The sequence below is a fragment of the Citrus clementina genome, unplaced genomic scaffold (assembly GCF_000493195.1).
Source record: "Citrus clementina cultivar Clemenules unplaced genomic scaffold, Citrus_clementina_v1.0 scaffold_5, whole genome shotgun sequence".
In the NCBI taxonomy this organism is placed as follows: domain Eukaryota; kingdom Viridiplantae; phylum Streptophyta; class Magnoliopsida; order Sapindales; family Rutaceae; genus Citrus; species Citrus x clementina.
Window position 1 is genome coordinate 39,304,567 of NW_006262201.1, and position 21,948 is coordinate 39,326,514.

The following is a 21,948-nucleotide window of genomic DNA, read 5'->3' on the forward strand; positions in this document are numbered from 1 at the left end:
ATTATGCACATGATTAAATATACACCAAAATAGTATGACATGAGAAATACTTCTAGAAGTCTGGGCAAGAACAAGATCCACGCTGCCCTTACCTAACTCTTTTGGTCTTTGTGGCCCACTTATCGCAATGGAAATAAAGTCTATTTCTCTCTCTCTCTCTCTCTTTGTTTTTTTTTCCCCCCTCTCCCCAAAAATTGGCATCCGTGAATCATGATTGATGGTTCAAAGTGGAGGATTAACTTCGTGAAGTTATAATCGATATGACAAAAAGTAAAACAAAAATCAAAGGCTGCCGCAAACATTTATATTGGCGTTTGGCGTTTTACTTTTTTAGTGCTGTTGACCACTGTTTTTATTTGTAACAAGGCAGAAATACACAGGTGATGAAAAACGTTTTGTTAGATCAAATCCTCTCAAAACGGTTTTGAGAAATTCCTGTTGTTTTATTTTCATTTTACCCTTTACATAATATTTTTCTCAACGCCCGTTGTTAATTTTGGAAACATCTCAACGGCATATTCTACTTGATTGATGTTTTTAATTGAGAGGCTTTTTGGAGGCCCAATCCTCAAATAGCGTAAGAGATATTATTCTCTACACACAGCACCAATGCATCCTCATTAACACCCATTTACGGTTACCGCATGAGGCTGTTAGTTTAGAAGAAACATGGGGGACAGCAGAATTATGAAAGCCCAATTTTAATACAACATTCAACTCCTGTCAAGCTCAAACAATTACAGCAAATTAGTAGGGGAAAGAAGGGTAGATCAAAAAGAAAATATAAAACTTTTGGACATTAAGTCAGCATACTGGCAGAGCATCCATCAGTTATAGAACTCTCTCTCTACAGCTTCTGAAGGTTAAGGGTTAAAGAACCTTTTTTCACAAGCACTGGGGAACTATACACAATTGCCAGAAACACATCAGAACAAAACAAGATACCTCTCGACATGAATCTGGGATTAGGGGAAAACAATGGCCACTACTATAGTTGAATTACTGCCCGGACATGACCGACATAGCTCGTCTGAGATCTAGAGATTTGAGGGCTGATTCTGGGAAATGTTTTCCATCTGGTAACCAGAATCCACCTTTATGAGGTAGCAAGACCTTGGCTTGGTTACTCGTTGCAGCACATTCTTCAGCAGATTGATCTTCTTTCTTTTTCTTCACAAATTCGAAAAACTCAGCTACTTGGCGCGCATACCTTCACGAAAACCAAATTATGGTATGTTAGCCCACAAGCATATGGAAACTAGGGTACACAAGATTACTGACTTGAAGCAAAAGACTACTAAACATAGCATGATGAACCTGGGGGGGTTAAAAAAAGGAACAACAGCATCAATCTTGGTAGGCAATGGATAACCCAATTTGGCACCTATTACAATTAGAAACCAGTTCTGCTAGAACACGTTTCCCCACAAAAAGAAAAGGTCTTTACATGATTACATAATTCTGCAAACTTTGCTCCTCCTTTCCAACAGCCAGCTGGGAAGGAACCATTTATGTTGTATATGCAAACTCTTCTCTTTCTCAGGATAATACTGAAGACCAACACCAATGCAGTAAATCTTAAGGACAAAAGGTCCAGCCAAATAAAAAAAAATTATTCTCGGAGTACGCAGGTTGGGCAGGAAACAAGAAAAATCACAGTGGTCAAAATCAGAGTATCTCATATAACTAGCTAAAGTTTATGCATGCTTAACTTACTGGGCAAGCAGGGTGTGGGGACATATTAAAGAATTGGAGGGGAGCTCACATGATGCAGACAATGCCAGAGGCAGTAAAGAGATAGTGTGGAAGTAAATATGTACAAGAAAATTTCATGACAATTAGTGATGCAGGGAACAATGTTCTAGGTTCTTGCAAATCATCCTAGAAAGCAACTTTCAGCACTATTCACACTAAAAACAACCCCAAAGAGTAATGTTGCATTGCAGGGGAGGGCAGTCAGAGATATCACCAAAAAAGATAAGGGTATTCTAGTACAATTAAGATTAGAAACTTAATAGGGAATATTTTCTTACTGTCTCTTTAAATCAATATCTCTGCTGAAATCGATGTTGGGTTCACAGTCAAGAACCAAAGCAGGAACCTGCACAGACCCGTAAGAAATTTAAGATAAAAAATTCATTCAGGAAAACTACACGAATACAAGCAAACAGATTATAGATGATACCTTCTGAATGCTGGAATGCATATGTGGCCCGTCCAAGTAGAACACTCGATCTCTTATGTCAGGGTGTAAACCGTTGTCGATGTGCAGAGGAAGCTTACTAACAGCTAATACACCGTGATTACCACTTTCAAATGGGAAAAGCCAGTTCTCATGCTTTTCATGTAAGGAGCGGAGGTAGTCCAGACTGACCCCACCCTCTTCGGCTCTCTTCCGTAGCATCATTCTCTTATGACAAGTATCAGGACTTGCCCTAAGATAGATGAAACCATCTGGAATAAGCCCAGGCAAGACAGATACAACAGGATCGAACCAGGAGTCATAGATGCTGATCTCCATTTCATTCATATATTTTGCTTCATGGACAGCTCGGACAAATACCTATACGAAGTAACAATGAGAGAAAATAAATCATCTGGAAACTCTTAAAGCAGGTTTCTATTCCTGTTAAACAGGATCAAAAACAAAATGAGAAAGGAAAGAACTGCAAAGCTCCAGAGTCATTAATTTTAGTGATCACTAATCAGTCAAAAGTTGCAAATTCTTACCATTCTGTCACTGAAAACGCTCCTCTCCATCAATCTAAGTGGCTTAATTCCACCAGATGACTCCCTCTCCTGCATAACCCTTGTAACAAAAACATAATTCTGGAACGTATAGGCATACCTTTCAGGCGCGTCATAGTAAGCACCCAATATGTTGAAGTGATCAGGGCCAACATCCTGCCACTTATCAATGGGTTCTGGTACTATCTCAACAAGGTCACGCAGCTCAAGTGTTTCATTTGCAATTCTCTGAAGGAAAGTTGTCTTCCCGACACTAATATTCCCCTCAACACAGAAAGTGATTCTTTTCTTTGGAGCAGGCTTATCATCTGAGTTTGAATCCTTTAGTTCCTCATCCACACTGTCTTTGATGAAAGTTGTAATACTCTCAGCATGATTTTTATGAATAATCCCCACGGAACTCTGTAAATACTCAATCATCTTCTGACTAGCCTCCCAAAACTGCAAAGAAAGATGGACCAGAACACTTTGTCAGCACAGAACCGATGAAACCGAGAAACCAACTACCATATGAGAGTTCCCTCTGTTTCTCAAGCTACCAAAAGGTTATGGACTGCCTATGAACTAAACAAAACTAGCTTCTTAGTCAAATTCAAGGTTTTAACAATAAGGAACTGGCAATGAACACTCCGCCCTATTGTGCATCCCTACATACATGGCTCATTCTCAATTCAAGTACATAAACAAAATAAACTTTGCAAAGAAAAAACCTCTAAAGCCAAGCAAAATAGGAGTTGCAAACACAAATAAATTTTTTAAAAAATCAATAAACTATACAAAGAATAAACCTCTTAACCCAAAGCAGAATAGTAGATGCAAAACAAATTAAAAAAAAAAATCACGGTCCCAAGCATCATAATCGTCAAAGATTAAACATTCCCAGTAAACACCCACATTTACTTTGGCGACTAATATTTTCTACTAAGCAACAACTCTAATTAATTAACACTAGAAAAAGAAAAGAGGGGGGCAAAACGACACCTTGTCCTTGTACAGTTGCTTGAGTTCAGCAACATCTCCAATCCCATTATCCACAAGCTTCCTCAAATTCCTCGGCCCCACTCCCGGAATAGTCAACAAGTCCGGATTGCCCACCAACCCAGGAGCGGTACCGGCACCACCGCCGCGCCTTCTACTGACTTTGACACTGCTGCTAGTCTTATCTTCACTCTTTTCCTTCTGAGACTCAGACCCAGCAGCCTTCACTCCCTCACCGGCGGCCGTATGGAACCACGCCCTGCCCTCCCTCATCACCACCCACGACCGAGGAGGCGGCGGCATTTTGAGGGAACACCGGGCGTAAAACCCAGCAGAAAGAGTGGATTTGCGAGCCAAGGTGGCAAAAGCGTCGGTGGAGAAAGAAGGCGTACAGGCGGCGGTGGAATGCATTATAAGCCTTCTGGGGTTAAAAGTGAAAGAAGAAAAGGAAGGGTTACAAGAGCAGAGAAGGGGCCCTTTTGGGTTTAGTCGCATGAGCTTCTGCATTTCTCAATTGCATTTCACTCTTTTTGTCTTTTCTTCGACTAAATACCGGGTAAAAAACAAACAGCTGCTAATGTAAGAGAGATAGACTCTGTTGGCGGGAAGCTGAACAGAGTTGGCTACTTTTGCTTCCTCTCTTTCTTTTTTAGGGTTTTGAAAGTGGAGACTGGCGAGAGAGGGTTTTTGTGATAAATAAATACTTACTCGTTCTTTTATAATGATGATTCTGATTCACCGTCGCTGCTAAGAGAGGGATAATAATGATTTAGGGTTCCACTCTTTTCTTAATTTTGTTTTTTTTTCTTTTCTTTTAAAAAAAAAATTATTAGATTTATATGGATGGGAAATTATCATCTAGCTCCCTGTTCTTTCATGTCGGTAAACAATAACGTAGCTTGTCATGTTTTATTACATAGGAGTAGTGACTGTGTTGGGCACCTTCTAATTGTTTGCAAATTTTAACTAAAATTAGAAAAGCAATCATTTTTTTCTTTTATTTTTTTCTGTTACAAGATTGTTAAAAAAAAAAAATCATTAAAAGCTTTCATTTTTACTATGAAAGATAATTTTTGTACAGACTTTGAATTAGTAAGAATAAGTGTTATGTGTTAATGTCATTAAAATAATTAATAAAAAATAAGATTATAAAATACATCTTGAGAGTTGAGATTATTATCTCTATAAAGACAGGCCTAAGCCTAAAAATGAGCATGTGCTGTATTTAATATTTATACAAAAGCACAATAAAAAAAAAGTAAAAGAAATTTTGAAGAGCATATAAGAAGAGCTTCAAGCTGCCATCACAGAGGCTAGAGCTACATTGGCAGGGTCCCGGCGTATTTACACGATGAAACGTGATAAATTATGTCTTTTATTTTAAAAAAATATATAAATAAAGGACTTGTGTGATAAAAATTCCAAAGGAGGTTTACTTTGCCCTTTTCTACGGGTGGTGGACTGGTGGACTACTGCCGCGTAGAGCCTGGAGCCTGGAGCCTGGAGCCTGTCACAGATTTTTGTGGGTAAATACGGACAAAACAATTAATGCCTGCTTCTCAAAAGGAGAGATTGTTCCCTATGACACGTCGTCTTCTTAAAATTTATGTTTATCATTTCATCACATGTTTTCTTATGATCTTGACCGTCGGATTTGCTCACTCCTTTATCAAAGGTATGTCCGAACCATATTAAATTTGAATTCCACTCCCGCGTTGCACGTGTGTACTATTTTTTTTGACCTTTTGAGGGATCTTATATTTTTAACCCAACATGATTCAAAAAGATGGACATACATTAAAATATACTTTGACCCATCATTGTTACGTGATTGTCCTATAATGCAGGTGAAGTTACCAAAATAACATCCCTTGGAGGTCAGGGTTACCCCCTCACGCTTGCGAGGTTTATTCTGGATGATTTATAAATGTACGTAGTATTCTTGATGCACTGGTGACTGATGAAATACAAAACAATGACTAATAAACAATTCAACATAAATATTGTCATTTCCTCTGTACATTTGAACTTTACACAATTCACTTCACTATATGGTAGATTACATCTTTCACATTTGTGTTTTCATCCCTTCGCTGGAACAAAACCAACGAAAGAACATAAATGCACCTTCTCTCACCGATAAATTACAACCTAAAATTTGACAGAAACTAGTTTGCCCTTGAAATTACTATATCCCAAGATCGAATGATGGAGAACAATGAATATCGAGTTTTTGTAATTGTGATTGAGGAATTACCTCTTGTTCGCGTACAGAAAATTCTGACTTTTGCTTTAGAAGCAAGGCAGCATGTTCCTCTACAGCATCAAGATCAAGATTCTCATAAAATTGATCATCATCAATTGTTTCTCCATTTGCTTTGATGTTGTCACCTTGACCCTGCTGACATAAATTTTTCCCTGTATCCTCTGAGTGGAATGAGAATTTTGGCTCCAAGTTGATAGCAGGTGTAGACCCAGAATGATAATAACTTAATTTTCGTTTCCTATTTTCCAGATTTCTCTCTCTCTCTCGTATTAGATCAGTACTTGTGAAGGTTGCTGAGGTGGTTTGCTGTTGGATCGTTTGAATGGATTCTGAATTTCTGCAGGTAGACCGACTTGCAGACTTACTATGGGGCGTCTGCATAGAAATCAATGTCTTTCCTGAGGAACTTCCACTCCCAGTTATTCTGGTCATGGGAGTGGCAGAGTCAGGACTATACGTGAGAGAAAAATTCGGCTGCCTCACAACGGGTGATTGGCTGAGCAAAGAACGCCTATGGTAGGATTGGAATTAGTGCTAGCAGCTTTACAATAGAACACCAAATAATGAACTTCATAGAGAAGAAATAGTAGAGGGTAACTTTACAGATTTTTTGCCACGAACCCAATAAAAAAGTGAAAAATAGAAAAAGCAAGGATATAGACTACTCTTTTGCAGGGGACTACTCAAACAGAAAAGTAAAATGAAAAGCAGAAACACACAGATACACTCTTCACCAACACGTGTGCGCGTGTGTGCGTGTGAGAAAGAGAGAGAGAGAGAGAGAGAGAGTAAAAACCTGTAAATAGCCATCATGTCAACTCCACTAGATTCAGCCTGTGTACTTGTTGCTGTAGGATTCATGTGGTCATCTATGAAACTATCATCATATGAATTGTTGTCCTCGTCATCTTCCTCATCATCAGATACTTCAGCTTCTGAGGACACCCTGAGAAGCAAGCAAACCGAGAGATTCCATGCTGTTACCATTTTTTAACCTCTAGGGGTTGAAGTTAACATCACTTCGTTTCTTTATGTATTTTGATATCATCATTCCAGCAAATTATGCTTTTAAATAAAAAACAGTGTAATTATAAGAACTTTGCAACATTCAATTGGAAACTCTGAGAATAATCTTACTCAGCTTCCTCTTCAATATATTCTCTCATGTTGTCCATTGGCTTCTTTCTACCTGAATCCAGTCACAATAAATGAGTAATACCAAACCATAGTTCACTTTCAAAATTCTGGTTCTTCAACAAATGGGGTAAGTGATACAACACTAGTATACAGAAGCCCTTATCTTCATAAAGCAAAAACAATGGTAAAACAAATCAGTCTCAGAATAGACAGACAAAAAATTAAAAGTTATGATTTTAGAAAGGATAAACAACTGGATATATCAAAAATAAACTCAGAATCCTAATAAATAGACTGAGAAACAAAGATACTAAGGAATAAACAGAAAACATAACAAGAGATAAAATCCAATTACCTCTGCCGTGCTTATTTTGGATAGGACTCATACCCAGAAAACGTCTAGCAAGGTTCACTACTGGAGCTACAGCATTTTCTTTCATATTTTCTGAATTCTTATTTTGTTCGCAATCTCGAACTTTGCGCAACCTTTTAAATTTCCGTGCTGGTTCAACATTTTCTGACTTGTCTCCAGAACTCAAACGCCAATCTCTGCTACAGCTACTGTTCGCAAGGTTTGCTAATGGAGTTTTGGTTTCTTCAGCAATTGGAGAAGTGGGGGAATATCCTCCTGCACTGGCAGTATGGTTCATTTTAAGCAAAGGAGTTTGAATTTTTTTATTAACAGGAGAAATTGAGACATTCCTTTGGCTGGCTCTGACGTATTTACTGCACTTTTCAGTTTTCCTTAGACTTGCAAACTTGCTTGGCTGTATGGAACACAGTTTGACAGGTGAAGCCAGATCTGGATTTCTTCCTTTATTATTGGATGCCCCTACAAAATGAAAGTTTATTCAGAAAGGATTAGTCTACCAAACACATTAACTGGAGAACTTCTGAAACTACAACATCAGGTTAGATCTGCACCATTTTCATTAATAGGAGACTCTGGAACAACACCACTCTTGATCAAATTAGTCAGCCTGGGACTGAGTTCACTATCTCTAAGATCATTATGGTATTCATCATCTGGTGACAATGGTTCCTTGATTTCATTAACATCAAGTGTCTCGTCAGTAGTATCTTCTTCCCGTAACTGATTTCTCCTCAAAACTGGACTGTCAAGGATTTCCTCAAACCCATCAAGTGGTTTCTCCGGCAGGGCATCAGACCTGCAAAATCTAGATATTGGGAGAGCACCATCTTTTATGCATGCGGCCTGTGAGATTGTTAGTTCTTCAACAGCTTTAGATTGCACAGTAAGTTCATCATAGTTTTTATCAGAAGTCTTCAAAGGGGAAGAATCTTGCTTCCGATGATTTAGCAGCAGTGTATCAGGAGCCCTTTTTTTCTTAGAATGTGATAATTCTTTAAAAGGAAGTGCAGGGACAGATATAATTAGGACCTTTCCTAGAGCATCAACCGAAATGAAATCAGAACCAAAAAGATAGGCGTGAGCTGCAGGACTTTTGCAACAGGATTGTGGCATGCTATGATTCTCCTGGGTTCCCAAGGTCCTAGTTGATAGTTCAGAATCTGTCACTTTTTTGGTGCCATGGAAATTATCTGCAAAAAGATTTCAAGAATGGAAGTGACTTATAAATAACATAAAATTGCTGTGCTGCATGTGTCTAGACAAGTGTTCCATGTGGATAAGATCCAACGAAGTTGAAATGAAGAAACCAATGAAGCCTTCTTGAATACGAATTCAGTAAGACATGCAATTTTAGAAGTAAATGATAAATTACCTCGTTCATCAGTTTCACATGGTTCAACAGTTTGAAGACCCAAATGCTTATCTGAAGAGACCTCATCCTGAATCCATTGCAGAACAGCATAAGCAAACACAATACCAAATCATGCACAATGTTGTCTCACTCAAAAGACAGAGAGCAAACCTCAACAAAAGTTCTGTCATCTCTAGAAAAAGTTAATCCTTGCAAATGTTGCATCATGTCAATCAGCATCCCTGTCCTAAAAGAATGCATTACTTTATGCACTCTGGAGGGCAATGCTTGGAAGTGAGGAAAAGCAATAAGAGATGGTCTCCAAGTACTATCACTTGTGGGATGGAAATACTTGGCAATTAAATCGGTCTCAGCAGCAGTTAATTTTTCTTTGAAAATAGGTGTCGTGATAGCATGATCATCTTTCACTTTCTTTCCACGAGAAACATATTGTTCAATTGACAGCTCAACAAATTGGACTTCTGGTTTGAAGATATGAGGAATCTAGAACCAAACATAATAGAATTTAAAGGATAAGTGGTTAATACTATAGCTGTAGATGAGATGACCGAACTTTTTCTTTGAGAAGATCTCACCATCCTTGGGCTAGGATGGAAATTGAAGCTATTCATCCCCCCATTTCGCATGTGTTTTTTGATAGCCTTGCTGGTGGCTTGCTTTCGCATATAGCCCTTCAACTCTGACCCTTTACAAGCTAAAACTAGTAATACTTGTCAAAGAACCATGAAATAAGCATTCAAAAAAGTTGCTGAGGTGGTGAAAAAGAGAATTCGGGCATTGAAAAAGTTGCTTCTTGTTTATTTGTTTTTGTTATATATATATATATATAATGTTAAGCCATATTTTCCCCCGAAAAAAAAAGTGCCTGATTAACCCTCATTCGGTGTGTTAATCAGATAAAAAAGGATATCAACTCTTCCATCATGCTTCCTTCCTGTTCTCCCCATTCGCTGGATCATTCTCAAAGGTGACACATTAGCATCAAAACATATCACAAGATCAACTTCCATTATGTCTAGGCCTTCTTCACCAATTGATGTGGCCACAATGACATTGTATCCACCAGCCCGAAATTTCTGTAAAAGAATGAAGTAAACCAACAGAAGGAGCTGAGAAAATCAACAAAAGTAGCATAGTTACCTCCAGAACAGCCTGTTGAACCTTTTGTGACTGGCCTTTCAATGCTTTTCCTACGAAAAATCGAAATAAAATGAAGTTTACAGATAGTTTCACCTCAGGTTTCGTACCAGGAAAGAATACTAAACGAAAGAAAAGAAAACTCAAATAGGGGAAAAAATATGGAAGTGCAGAACTACAAACCTGAGCTTTGACCAATAAATTCAGTTGCTTTAACTAAATCCCCAATAGTTGCTAATGCATTCATTATGTCCCTGAATGGGAGTACAATCACCAAGGAAGTTTTCACTAATTTCAGATATGCAAAATAGCCATCACAAACAAGTAAAATAAAGTAATGCTTTTGCACCTGACGCTTCCTCTAAAATTTGAGAAAATAATAACTCTTGAATGTTTTGGATCCTTTGTTTCTGCAACCAGAAAATTCTCCATCACTTTCAATCATACTAAATTGTGAGATGTAAGACAAAAGACAAAAGACCCTATGCATCAAGTAATGGCATCAACATGATTTACAGGCAAAGAAACATGCAAACAGGTTCATTATAAAAAATGTGAATTACAAAAATCATTCCTTAAATCCTCATCTAACCCACCCACACACAAACAGCCCCCCCCCCCCCCCTCTCTCCTTCCAAAAAAAAAACCAAAAAAATGGAATGAAAGAACAACAAATAGACAATAAAATTACCGGTTTGAATTATAACGTTTAATTGCAATATTTTCAAGAATTCTTAAATACACAACAGTATTTCCACTTCAGCAATAGAAGTACAAAATCTATGAAACAATATTCACTGAATGAGGAGTAAGATTATATGTCACATACTGAAATGATCAACCAGCACTTCTAACATTTTTGACAATTTGGGACTTTGTGCACCATGAGATATACTTTGCTGCATTAAGAGCTTCACTTTCCTAATATCTTCATTTTTACTCATAAATCTCGCAAATGACCTGCAATAGTCAATTTCGGACACTTTTAGATCGTTTTAAAAATGGAATCAGCATTAATATGACGGACACAGCACTAACTACAGCCACATCAAAGCGCAAGTCAAAAAGTGAGTCTTAAACAAATCAAATCAAATATCCATTACTATCAACTCACTCCCAAGAAAATGTAGTATTGGTCCATGAACGATTTGGCTCTCAAATTAAATGGTATCAATCAAAACTTTAAAAAAAGAAAAAGAAAAGTATGCCATGACCCAGATTAGAAAACAATAAAACCTACACTCAAACAAAATATCGTACTTCAGTCAAAGGCTAGACAACATATTCTTGTGGGTTTGAACAAATTTTCCGGTGCTAAACAGATTGATAATATAGTCATAGACTAACAAGAATAAGAGGTACAGATACTGGAATCTGTCTATACAAACAAAAATGGTGCCAAAGGCTGCAAAAGAACATACCCTTGTTTCAACTTTTCTTCCAGCATCTCATATGCTGGCCTTATTCCATGGCTTGAAAGAAGCCTACGGATGTGGTAAAGAGTAATAAGAGCTCCAAAATAAGCTTCCACTTCACCAAATTTAATTTGGGGAAGGTTTGGGGGAGGTGCTTGACGAAATTTGTCCCTTGAATTTAGTAAATCAACTGGGCTCAACTGACCATTGACAATATGAAATGCAAGTAAGAAAACCAGAGAAAGAATTATCTCCTGCAGTACTAACTCGAAATCTACATAAATATTTCAAGGTCTCAAGCAGCAGGTGAGGTAAGATTTCATTGGACACAATTGGATGAGTAGAATAACAACTAGAAATGTTGAATTCAATCAACAGGATCAAGGAAACCTTTTCTGGTTTCAGACTGAGAGGAAGAGAAGGCAGTATAGATCTAGCGGTCTCCTAGAGTCAAAAGTAAGAAAATTCTGTAAAGCCTTACGGTTTGATAGTCTCTATTCTGTAGAAGCCCAATTGCTGAAAGCCTGGACGTGTATGGGCGTATTACTTCCCATATCCGGTTATTTATCTCGACTGCTTCTTGCCCCATTTCAACCTGTTACCATGGTACATATTAGAAACTAGAGTCACATAACAGATTCTAGTAGACATAAACCATTATATACCTCGATCAATTCTATCTTCCTGTTGTGAACATATGAGCTGACATCCTGGTCACTTTCATTACGATATTCAAGCGTTGATATATACAAGTTATCGATAATATGCTGGATAGTCTGCTGCTTTGCTGACCAGTTGCATTTAATGTCAGGATTTAAGATATAGCAGAAAAATGTCATAAAACAAAAGCAGAAATTTGTTACTTACATCCTGGTGTTGCAGTCAAAGCCAATATTCTCAGCTGCACTGGTACAGACATCAACTATGAATTATATGAATCATTAGTATCTTGAACAGCAAATATCTCCACAAGTAAATCCATAAAACTAACAACTGTGGACGGAATAATCAAGTGAAATTAACAAACACAAGAAAGATATGTAAAACAAACCTCACGAATTGCTGTACAATATGCATAATTTCCCGTTGCTCGATGAGCCTCATCAATGACCAAACACACCAGGTATTTCATCAAACAAGTGCCTGCCAAAAGTTGATTCATGAACAAAAAATGATAATGAAACGCACTGCAGAAAATGATGCATGTACAGAGTCAATCACAAAAAACAATACTTTGTGCTAACACATTCACAATCACTCATTTGCTTTCTGTAATCTATAAGGTACAGTTTAAAGAATCACCAGACTGAATATCCTTCTCCAGAACTTGTGGAGTAACAAAGAAAACTCTTTTTGTTTTCCAAAAGCTTGCTCTTTTCGTAGGACTTATCTGACCTGTCATATCAATGGTCCATTCCTGCAGTCACTTTGGTTGGAATCTTCTCAAAAAATGATAATAATTCTTATCAAGCAAATTTCCAAATTAAAATACAATAATTGACCAAATCACTCAGTGATGAGAAGAAAATCAACATCTTACTTGTGGTATTCCTACAATGTTATGGCATGCCTCTATCTGTTGCATGACGAGAGGTCGAGAAGGAGCAGCAAAGACTATTTTCCCTGCCAGGAAGAGACCAAGCACAGCTGTTATATGCAGTCCGTGGTTGGCAAATGAGAGAACATGCTTTAAATTGATTATAAATAGCCATAAGAATTCTAATCTCTATTTATACTTTCTAAATACCGACACAGTTACAGTTAAAGCTTTGTACTAATTTAATTATATAGAAAATGAAGTGGTAAGTTGAAGCATTTAACATCAATAAGAAGAAACATAAAATTTTTGTTACCATCTGGAAACCATCTGAAGAAGTTATAAATGACAACGGCAGCAATAAGTGTTTTCCCAAGTCCTGTCGGCAATGCCACTAATGTATTTGAAAAAAGCGCCGTCTTGGTAATGGCAAATTGATAGTCACGAACAGGAACATTAACTAATGAAAAAGGAAATAAAAAATAAAATAAAATAAGAAAAGGAAAGATAAGTCATAAAAACAAACTCAGAGACAATCCTTTTGTATAATGGGCCACAAGATAGATCTTTGAATGATATCAAGGACATAATTTGCTGAAAAGCAAAGAAGATGCTAATTGATATGCTTTGTTACCTATTTAACAGTAGAGAAATTAAATATAAATAAAATAAATAAAGTCATATTACCATCTTAAATAATCACTTGTATAACACGTATCCTCGACACAAGGATATATTTGAAAACTAGTGATTTGCTTTTCAACATCCATTCAAAAAAATTAATTACAATTTCAAATTGTTCATGAAAACCCAAACGCATTAAGCCGCATTTATAAAACAATTATATGATCCCACATTTCAAACAAAAGTAATTAGGGCATACAAAATGCAAGCATCTGATTAGGGAACAGTAAAAATTTAACCTAACTAACCTGGGTAAATCCAAGTTTTAGCTGCCTCAGCATCAATTTGAACGTGGCATAAACTCTCATCAAAGCTACTACCCTCATTGAATTCCTCAGTCCCTTGAGGCTTGGGACCCACATTTCCAAAAAATTTATCAAGCGTAGATTGCTTAGAAGTAGAAGGCTTTTTGTTAGCCTTAGAACATAAATTAAAATTAGTTGAGTTTGAAGTAGAGGGCTTTGAGCTTTGACACGCCGTATCGATTTCTCTAACAGCTGCTTCCCAATCAAATTCCTGTAAAGAGAGAGATGACCGAAGAATGGTAATAGAGAAAGAGAAAGAGATAAAAGAAGTCGAATCCGACTTACGTCGTCATCATCGCCGTTGATTTCGATGGGAATCTTGTTTGCAGCCATTGATTTGAGTTGAGCTGATTTTGACCTTTTTGAGAGAAATTGAAAGCGAAACCCTTGGGGAAGGGAAAGAGGCCACTGCGTTGGCGGCAAAACTTAAAAATAAACTCTTGATACATTATTATGTCATTCGGTAAAATTAAAATTTGAAAAAATTGAATAATAACATTGAGACCCTTCCTTCTTGATGAATCACATAATAGAACACAGTTTGCAGTTTTCTTTCATGTGTGCGCCCGTGAACACACAATCATTTTTTCTTTTTTAAATAAGCAAACACATATTTGATTTTATTATAACGAAAAGCAAGACACATAGACACGTTGCAAGCATATAGATATATACATTTACTCTATTACATGCGAATAAATTAGTTAAAAATATGATAATTTGTCAATCTTTAAGCTACTATTTATTGTAACTTACAATAAAAAAAATACAAAAATGAATAACATATAAGCACGTCATGTAAAGCCGATGTCTTATTTTTACCGTACTTCTGGTGATTATAAGTTACATTAAATTAGTAAGACCCTTGAAATATATTGACAAATGAAAAAATATTATACTAAAATATTTGTGATAGATATCACCGTCTAATTATTATATAATCTGGGAGCATAGTTTATCACAAGCCCTAAGGGGTTCGTGGCCCTTATAGAATTTGAAAATTTTTTAGAGTTCGTAAATAAAATATGAAAAATTAGGTATAAAAATATTAATTTAACCTCTATATTCTTGACATATAACCTTTATATATACGATAATAATGTAATTTTATATTTTCACTATATAAAGTCAAAGTATTAATAAATAACAACAACAAAAAGCAAATTGCCAAGGCCCACAATTTAAAAAGCGAGGTGTTAATAAAACTTAAGCCTTAACTTTTTTATTTTGCTTTTTATTTATTAATACTTGCAACAATTTTAATTATGTAATTAACCATCAAGTTTTCATCTATCGTATTATCTCTTCATATTGCTTATTGTTAGGGCTTAATCTCACCCAATATCTTATAAGTAAAAATATTAAATAAATAATAAATCAAAATAGAGCAAGAATAAAAAATAATCATACAACACAAGAATTTATGTAAAAAAAACTCTTTTACTAAAGAAAAATCATGGTCGCTAAAGGTAGAAAAAGAAAAATTCATATGTGAAAATTTTATTAAAATCACTCTACTATCTTTCTCACACCTAAAACTCTAATAACATTCAATCTCCCAATAATTCTATTATTTTTCTCACATTAGAAACTTTCTACTTGTTGAAAAATTGATTATTGTGTTATTCAAACAAATGAACCCAATCTCCATATATATAATATTTATTTCTTGCAAGAGAAATTTTTTTTCCTTACACAAGTTATATTCCTCTTTGAATAAATTAAATCCCAGAGAAAAAATTACTTAATTTTTTAAATAGGAATCCTCTTAAAAAAGAATTATCCTGAGAAATTTTTAATGAAAAATGAGACATATTTTCTAACACTTATACACTATTAAAACTTAAAAGATTTACCTCTTGGAGAAAATCCGAGGTCTATCCTTATATATAATCACATCGTTAAAATCAGCTTATTTGTTACAACATTTGAAGGATAGAAGAGTAAATAATTGATTTTATTAACAAATTCTTAATGAAATCATACGGAAAAGACTATCACGGAAATAAACAAAATCTGTATCTTTATTTTGATATTTTACTAGTATTTAGGTACCCAAATGTTATTATTCTACCAACCAGTCTAAATGGGCCGGGCCAAAGGTTCTAATCACCGGCCCACTCAACTTCAGCACGCTTTTGCAGAAACAAGCGCATACCCTATTGTGAAAAAAACAACACATCGTCTTTTCTACAACTGAGCGATAACGCAAGGAAACGAAACAATGGCGTTGAACAATGGGATCAGATCAGTCTCAAAGCTCCTCGCTTCCTCCCAATCGCTTGTGCCCAGTTCAGGTCTGTTCTTTTTCTTTATGGGTCTCCGATTTCCGTTGTATTTAGATCTGATCAGAGCTTTAATTTCTTTTTAAATCACATGATTAATGCTTCATTTTTCTAATTTATCTGTAAACCTTAAACCTTTAGTTTTTTTTTTCGGTTATTACGCGAGATTGATGAATCTCCTAATTGGGTCTCGTTAAGTAATGGGTATTTAGTCTAACACAAGACTTGATTAGATTCAACCTATTTTATGATGTTTTTAGAGTATTTTGGGGCCATATCTAGTTGTTAGCTTGCTTTTATGATATAGGTTTTGGACATTTCTAGTGAAAGTTTTGGTTTTTTTATTTCTTCCTCTGTTTTGGTTGGGTATAAGTGTGATATGCTATAATTTCTTTCTAATCTTTTGTAAATGTTCCAAATGACTTGGGATATGTTTGTGATTGAGGTGCAATTGATTTTTTTAACTTGGCTCATACAAGTCTCGAAATTTTGCTTGAGTTACTATGTTGAAATTTACAAATGATAGTGAAGCAAACTGTTTATAAACTGATTGGTTCATTTTCAGCATATTTGTTGTGTTGTGGACATATTATTGGTTTCCTGTCAAAAGACAGTTTAAAGTTTTGAACCTTAACTCATTGGGAGAACATAACTTATGGCAATCGTTGACGGTTAAAACGAACTTCTTTGCTATCATTCAGTGTGTTCTTTACAGAGACGGGGCCAATTCTATTTTAGGCTTCATTCCAGGCAACATTGGAGGATTGCCTGTGCAATATTAGTCTCTTGTGGGACTTTATTTTTGTGTCATAACTTGTCATGTTCTGTGGATATTCATGTTGCTTTGCCATCTAAGTTTGTGTTCAACATCAAACTTATTTAACAATAGTGTTGCCATTATAGTTATATGGTAATCGTGGGACTTTGTTCATTGTACGGTATCTTTTGGAATATAAACTGTTTCTAGCTGTTGAAATATTTAATTAACCATTTTCCCTGATCGGATCACTTGTTACTAAATGGAATATGCATGAAAGCATGTGTATCAGTTATTGCGCTTAGCAGAGTTTTCTTTCCACCCTTTTTTTTTTTGGCACTGAGATAAATGTGTTAAGCTTGCTACTCTTTGGCACAAATCTTTTTCAGAAAATTGTTTTCATCTCTGAGTTAAGCATGATTAACAAGTGGTTTTGTTTGCCTGAGACAATGCTTGTGATTGTCTTTTGTATTGGGTTATTGATTCCTTAAGTAACTTCTTTCCTAACAGTGAACAGGGCTTTCCACTCAACTGGAGTGAAGAGGATGGGGGGACATGGGCATGATGAACCATACTACCTTCACGCCAAGCACATGTACAACTTGGACAGGATGAAACATCAGGGGCTGAAGATGTCTCTTGCTGTGTTCTCTGCCTTCAGCATTGGTGTTGGTGTTCCTATTTATGCTGTCATTTTCCAGCAGAGAAAGACTGCTTCTGGCTAGGACTACTTATTTTCTTGGTTGCAATAACAAACAACTTTGAAATGTGTCTGTAGCAAACTGTTGCTATATTGGTGGTTTTAATGGATGGCAATTTCATAGTAAAAAGGCTTTCTGTCTTGTCTTTGCTGCAGGATGTTATCATTCTTATATCTTTAATGGGATTTTTTGCACTTTCATTTTGTAATAATTTATTGGGTTGGTGCTAAGTTTGATTGAATAATGAGTTCAAAGTTCAAACTATGCTTTGCTTCGAATGCTCTTATACAACCAACCATGTTTTTATTACTTATCTGAAGATTAGTGAATGTTAAATAATCAAACCCAAAGATTATGAAATCTTGGGACTGACGTCAAGAAAGCTTTTGACAAATGTTAAATTATCATCCATTTTTCACTTTGCATATACTATATGAGAATAGGACCAAGATATGTGTAGATCTTGATCACCTATTTATGTATCACTAACAATATTTAAAGCGATAGATAACCTCGAGACAAGAAAGATTCTATGATGTATTTACTTCTTGTTATTTTTGTTAAAATTTTTGTTGTTATAAGTTTTTTAAAATAATAATAATTATTATTATTATATTATGATGAATAACAATAACAATAACAATAATAATAGTTAAGGGTACTTTATAGTTTGATATAATTCATTTCAATTGCAAGATAAAATAAACACTTCAATGGTAATACAACTCATTTTAATTCTAACATTACAATTCAACTAAATATCTTATCCTCATTCTCATTCATCATTCTTATTTCAGCTCGTTCTAATTTTAACTCATTCTATTATCAATTAGTAAATACAACATTAATTTATATGAAAGGGCTCAACCTTTTACTATTTTATTTACAACCTCAATACATCTACACGTATAAAAGGGCTCAAGAATGAACCCAACTAAAGGTTTTAACTATTAGCTATTGGAGAATTATTTAATTATAAGAAGACTTACCTAAGAGGTCAATCATTTAATAAATGAGAAGATTCGAGATGTGTTGGTTGTAATTATGTTTCTGGATAAGCTTTGCATACAAACGATTTGGTGGTGGCAAATTTAGTCAAAAGTTGTGGGCTGTTCAAGTTTGCTATCAATAGATTGTTTAAAAAAAAAACCAAAAAAAGTTTGCATCAATAATATAAGGTTTGAATTAATTATGGCCGGACATGTCAACATAATTTTGTCCTAATGGCTGCTGGAATATGTGGTATGAAATGATAATTTCATTCTTTTACTAAATTTAATTCACCCAACCAATATAAAAACTTCAAATAGTTAGGAATATATACACTGTAATCCATGTCATTTGTAATATTATAATATAAACCACAGATTTTGAAATAGGCATTTACGATCTTTCATTTCATGACACGACATGACATGCACCGTAATGTTTAATTAATTTTTACCAATTCATCGGATCATGCCATATAAATTTTTTATTCTAACTTTTTAGTAACAATATTTTAGTGTATGAACATTTATAAAAAGTGTTGATTTTAAAATTAAACAGTACATGTAGTAATAATTTTATCGAACTTGTTTCAAATTCACATTATAAACACATGTAGAAAATTGCTTTAAGGAATAACTCGTATACAGAATGTCACCGGCAATCTTAGAACTTTTTTACTTTCTAACCCAAAAAAAAAAAAAAATACAATGAAAAGCATAAATCGATCCTCATCTAAGTTTAATTAGCAAATGAAAATGACGAGTCACAAGAGAGACTCGTCATGATTTACTTTTACCAGCCATGTCGTAGTATTCAATTTTTCACAATTCGACAGCCAATGAAGTGAACCCTATTCTCAAAACAAACTAAAGCTAAAAGGATACACAAAGTGATCCATAATTATCAAGACAAGTGGCTGCCTCTGTTTTTTCATTTCATATATTAATTTAGAAGAAGAGAAGGCTCTTACTTTCTTTGAGAGAATAATTGCTACTGGGAGAATCAAGCTGTATTCTTGTCTTCCATAAGCTTTATTTTATGATTATTGTCTGCTCATGAGATGAAAATAAAATAAAGATTCCTCTGTCGATGTTGTTGCTTGTAAGAAAGAGAAATATAAATAAGGAAAAAAAAAAGTAAAATATATAGTTGTTCTTGTCCATCTCAATTTTTAAATATTTATTTCTTCACTATTTAAGAACCCAAAAAAAAAAAAAAACTATATTCAATGCAATAACAATGAAATTAAACTCTGTATAATATATACACAGGCTACAACTCCCTCACATTCTATTGGCTAAAACGAAATTTTGAAAGGCGTAGGCTGCATATGTCTGCATGTGAGAATTGTTCTATACAAATGGATGAGTTTTTTAATTCTTCAATTTGTTGCAAAATAATTTCTTATCAGAATTTAAAAAAAATGCAGAACAAGAGAAACATGCCGATACCACTGCATTTAATTTCTACACGTATATTTAATTATTTAAACTATCGATGGAATATTTAACTTTTTTAATTTATGCTTAATTTCAACAGCTCAATATCGATCATCCAGAAGAAATGAAGACCTTGTGCATTGAACAAGTCGAATTACCTGTCAATACTTAACATTTAATCTCATCTCATCTCTGTACGTTTAACAACCAAGAGTAAACATGAAAAAGAAAACTGATAGATTCTTTCATCAATTCCATCTTAATTGTACTCAAATCCCCCTTTTTTTTGGCGCATTTGAGCACAGACATGGCTGCTAAAACTCAACAACAGCTAGGCTTAAGTAAAAGTAAAGGAGAAGGGAAAAAAATAAAATATTTACAAGCACTGAGAAAATTAAAGCATATAAATGATTAATATAATTTATTAAGACTCTTCATCTCCGCTATTACTGGCTTGAGTAGTCTGCTGATTATTATTGTTATTATTATCGTTATCATTATTATTTTCTTGACGATTTTGGCCAAAAATATTCATGGCCAAACCAGGAGCTCTATAAGCATTATTAGAGCCAACGCCACCACCCAAAACGCCCATGTTATTATTGAGACTCTCTGCAAGAACTCCTACCCCCAGCTGCTGCTGATGACCGCCCATTTGAACAGAACTCAGCCGGCCTAGACCCGAATAATGAGCGGGAAAAGTCCACATCTGTGCCTCCGGTAGCATCCAGAAGCCGTTGCCCCCATTAGAAGCAGCAGCCGGTGCCACTGCCCACATAGCAGCTGCAGGTGCCGCCACGGCAGCAGCTGCTGAAGCAGAAGAAGAAGAAGAAGATGAAGAAGCACAAGCACTTGCTGTTGCTGCCGCTGTTTCATGAATATTATACAACAATTGTTGCTGCTGCTGCTGCTGAAACGCCCCACAAAAAAAACCTCCACTATTAATGTTGTTGTTGGTGGTGTTGTTGTAAAGTGCCAAAGCAGCGGCGGCGCTGTGGAGTGATGATTTAGAAGCGGGCGCTGAAAGAGAGGAGCTGCCACTGCTACGTAAAGAGATATTAAGAGTTGAAAAATTAGCAGGAATGGTGCCGGTGCCCGTGGTAGCTATAATGGCAGGCTCAGCTTGTTGCAGCAGCCACTCAATGGTTTCACCATCTGATTTGTGCCCTAATTCTCTTGTTAACTGAAAAACCCTAGCTGCACATACTGCCGGCATCCGTATCCGTCGCCCCCGGCCGTCCACTTTGGTGTGCCGGTCCTTTGACGGCTTCTTGGCTAGGGTTTTGGTAGCTGCTGAAACTGTACTTGTTGTCGTTGTTGTTGTATTAGGGTTTGAATTATTTGATGACGCTGTGGTTTGGTTGTTGTTGTTGTTGTGTTCCATTATTTTCATCTGGGGTTTTGCTTATTCAATTTTCCCAGATGCGAAGGATCATATATAAATTTTCTTTGATCAGTTTCTTGGCAAACAAAAAATGATGGTTTTGGGGTTTGTTTGTTTGACTGGTGTGTGAGAGAGGAGAAAGAAGAGTAGGTGAGGGCAAGCAAGAAAGAAAGAAAGGGAAAGAGAAAATCAACAAATTAAAAGCTGAAAAAGAAAGAATCAAATTTATCAGAAGTGTGCACCCACAAGTGGGGGCCTCTGCCTCTGGCCATAAATTTCATTATTTGAATGATATATAGACTTGCTATATCCAAACTTTATTTTTTTTTTCTTTTTTTTTTCTTTTTTGTCCACACATCCTTGTATGGATTTGATCATAATACACAGTGGTTGGCTAATTATTAACACTTCACTGCACTTTCTATAACTTTTCAAACTTT

General features: G+C 35.6%; 4 protein-coding genes across 10 annotated transcripts; 1 reads left to right on the forward strand and 3 right to left on the reverse strand.

The window, feature by feature from the left end:
• Nucleotides 1-654: 654 nt before the first annotated feature.
• On the reverse strand, nt 655-4,508 carry LOC18041664. Its single transcript, XM_006434523.2, has 5 exons — nt 3,730-4,508; nt 2,731-3,189; nt 2,186-2,563; nt 2,034-2,101; nt 655-1,210 (listed from the first exon to the last, which is right to left on the reverse strand). Exons 1-5 carry the CDS (start codon nt 4,231-4,233, stop codon nt 1,000-1,002), a joined length of 1,620 nt encoding a protein of 539 aa, XP_006434586.1. The 5' UTR covers nt 4,234-4,508; the 3' UTR covers nt 655-999.
• Nucleotides 4,509-5,724: 1,216 nt separating this feature from the next.
• On the reverse strand, nt 5,725-14,361 carry LOC18043131 (DEAD-box ATP-dependent RNA helicase FANCM). Of its 7 annotated transcripts, none has more exons than XM_024183333.1 (23): nt 14,238-14,361; nt 13,896-14,163; nt 13,280-13,423; nt 12,967-13,040; nt 12,729-12,843; nt 12,478-12,569; nt 12,294-12,348; nt 12,092-12,213; nt 11,908-12,021; nt 11,433-11,626; nt 10,841-10,971; nt 10,361-10,421; nt 10,195-10,265; nt 10,015-10,064; nt 9,785-9,950; nt 9,450-9,577; nt 9,025-9,357; nt 8,875-8,941; nt 8,054-8,692; nt 7,485-7,961; nt 7,130-7,181; nt 6,789-6,938; nt 5,725-6,503 (listed from the first exon to the last, which is right to left on the reverse strand). In XM_024183333.1, the coding sequence occupies exons 1-23, from the start codon at nt 14,283-14,285 to the stop codon at nt 5,915-5,917; spliced, it is 4,140 nt and encodes a 1,379-aa protein (XP_024039101.1). In that variant the 5' UTR covers nt 14,286-14,361; the 3' UTR covers nt 5,725-5,914. The 7 variants fall into 7 exon arrangements, with proteins under 7 accessions (XP_024039101.1, XP_024039100.1, XP_024039102.1 ...); XM_024183332.1 differs by having other exon boundaries at nt 12,967-13,049; XM_024183338.1 differs by lacking the exons at nt 5,725-6,503; nt 6,789-6,938; nt 7,130-7,181 and adding an exon at nt 7,189-7,292 and having other exon boundaries at nt 12,967-13,049.
• A 1,733-nt stretch (nt 14,362-16,094) lies between these two features.
• Nucleotides 16,095-18,004, forward strand: LOC18043132. The gene is made up of 2 exons (XM_006434526.2): nt 16,095-16,249; nt 17,505-18,004. The coding sequence occupies exons 1-2, from the start codon at nt 16,177-16,179 to the stop codon at nt 17,717-17,719; spliced, it is 288 nt and encodes a 95-aa protein (XP_006434589.1). The 5' UTR covers nt 16,095-16,176; the 3' UTR covers nt 17,720-18,004.
• Nucleotides 18,005-20,403: 2,399 nt separating this feature from the next.
• On the reverse strand, nt 20,404-21,757 carry LOC18042128 (transcription factor TCP23). Its single transcript, XM_006434527.2, has one exon. The coding sequence runs from the start codon at nt 21,515-21,517 to the stop codon at nt 20,549-20,551; it is 969 nt and encodes a 322-aa protein (XP_006434590.1). The 5' UTR covers nt 21,518-21,757; the 3' UTR covers nt 20,404-20,548.
• Nucleotides 21,758-21,948: the final 191 nt, after the last annotated feature.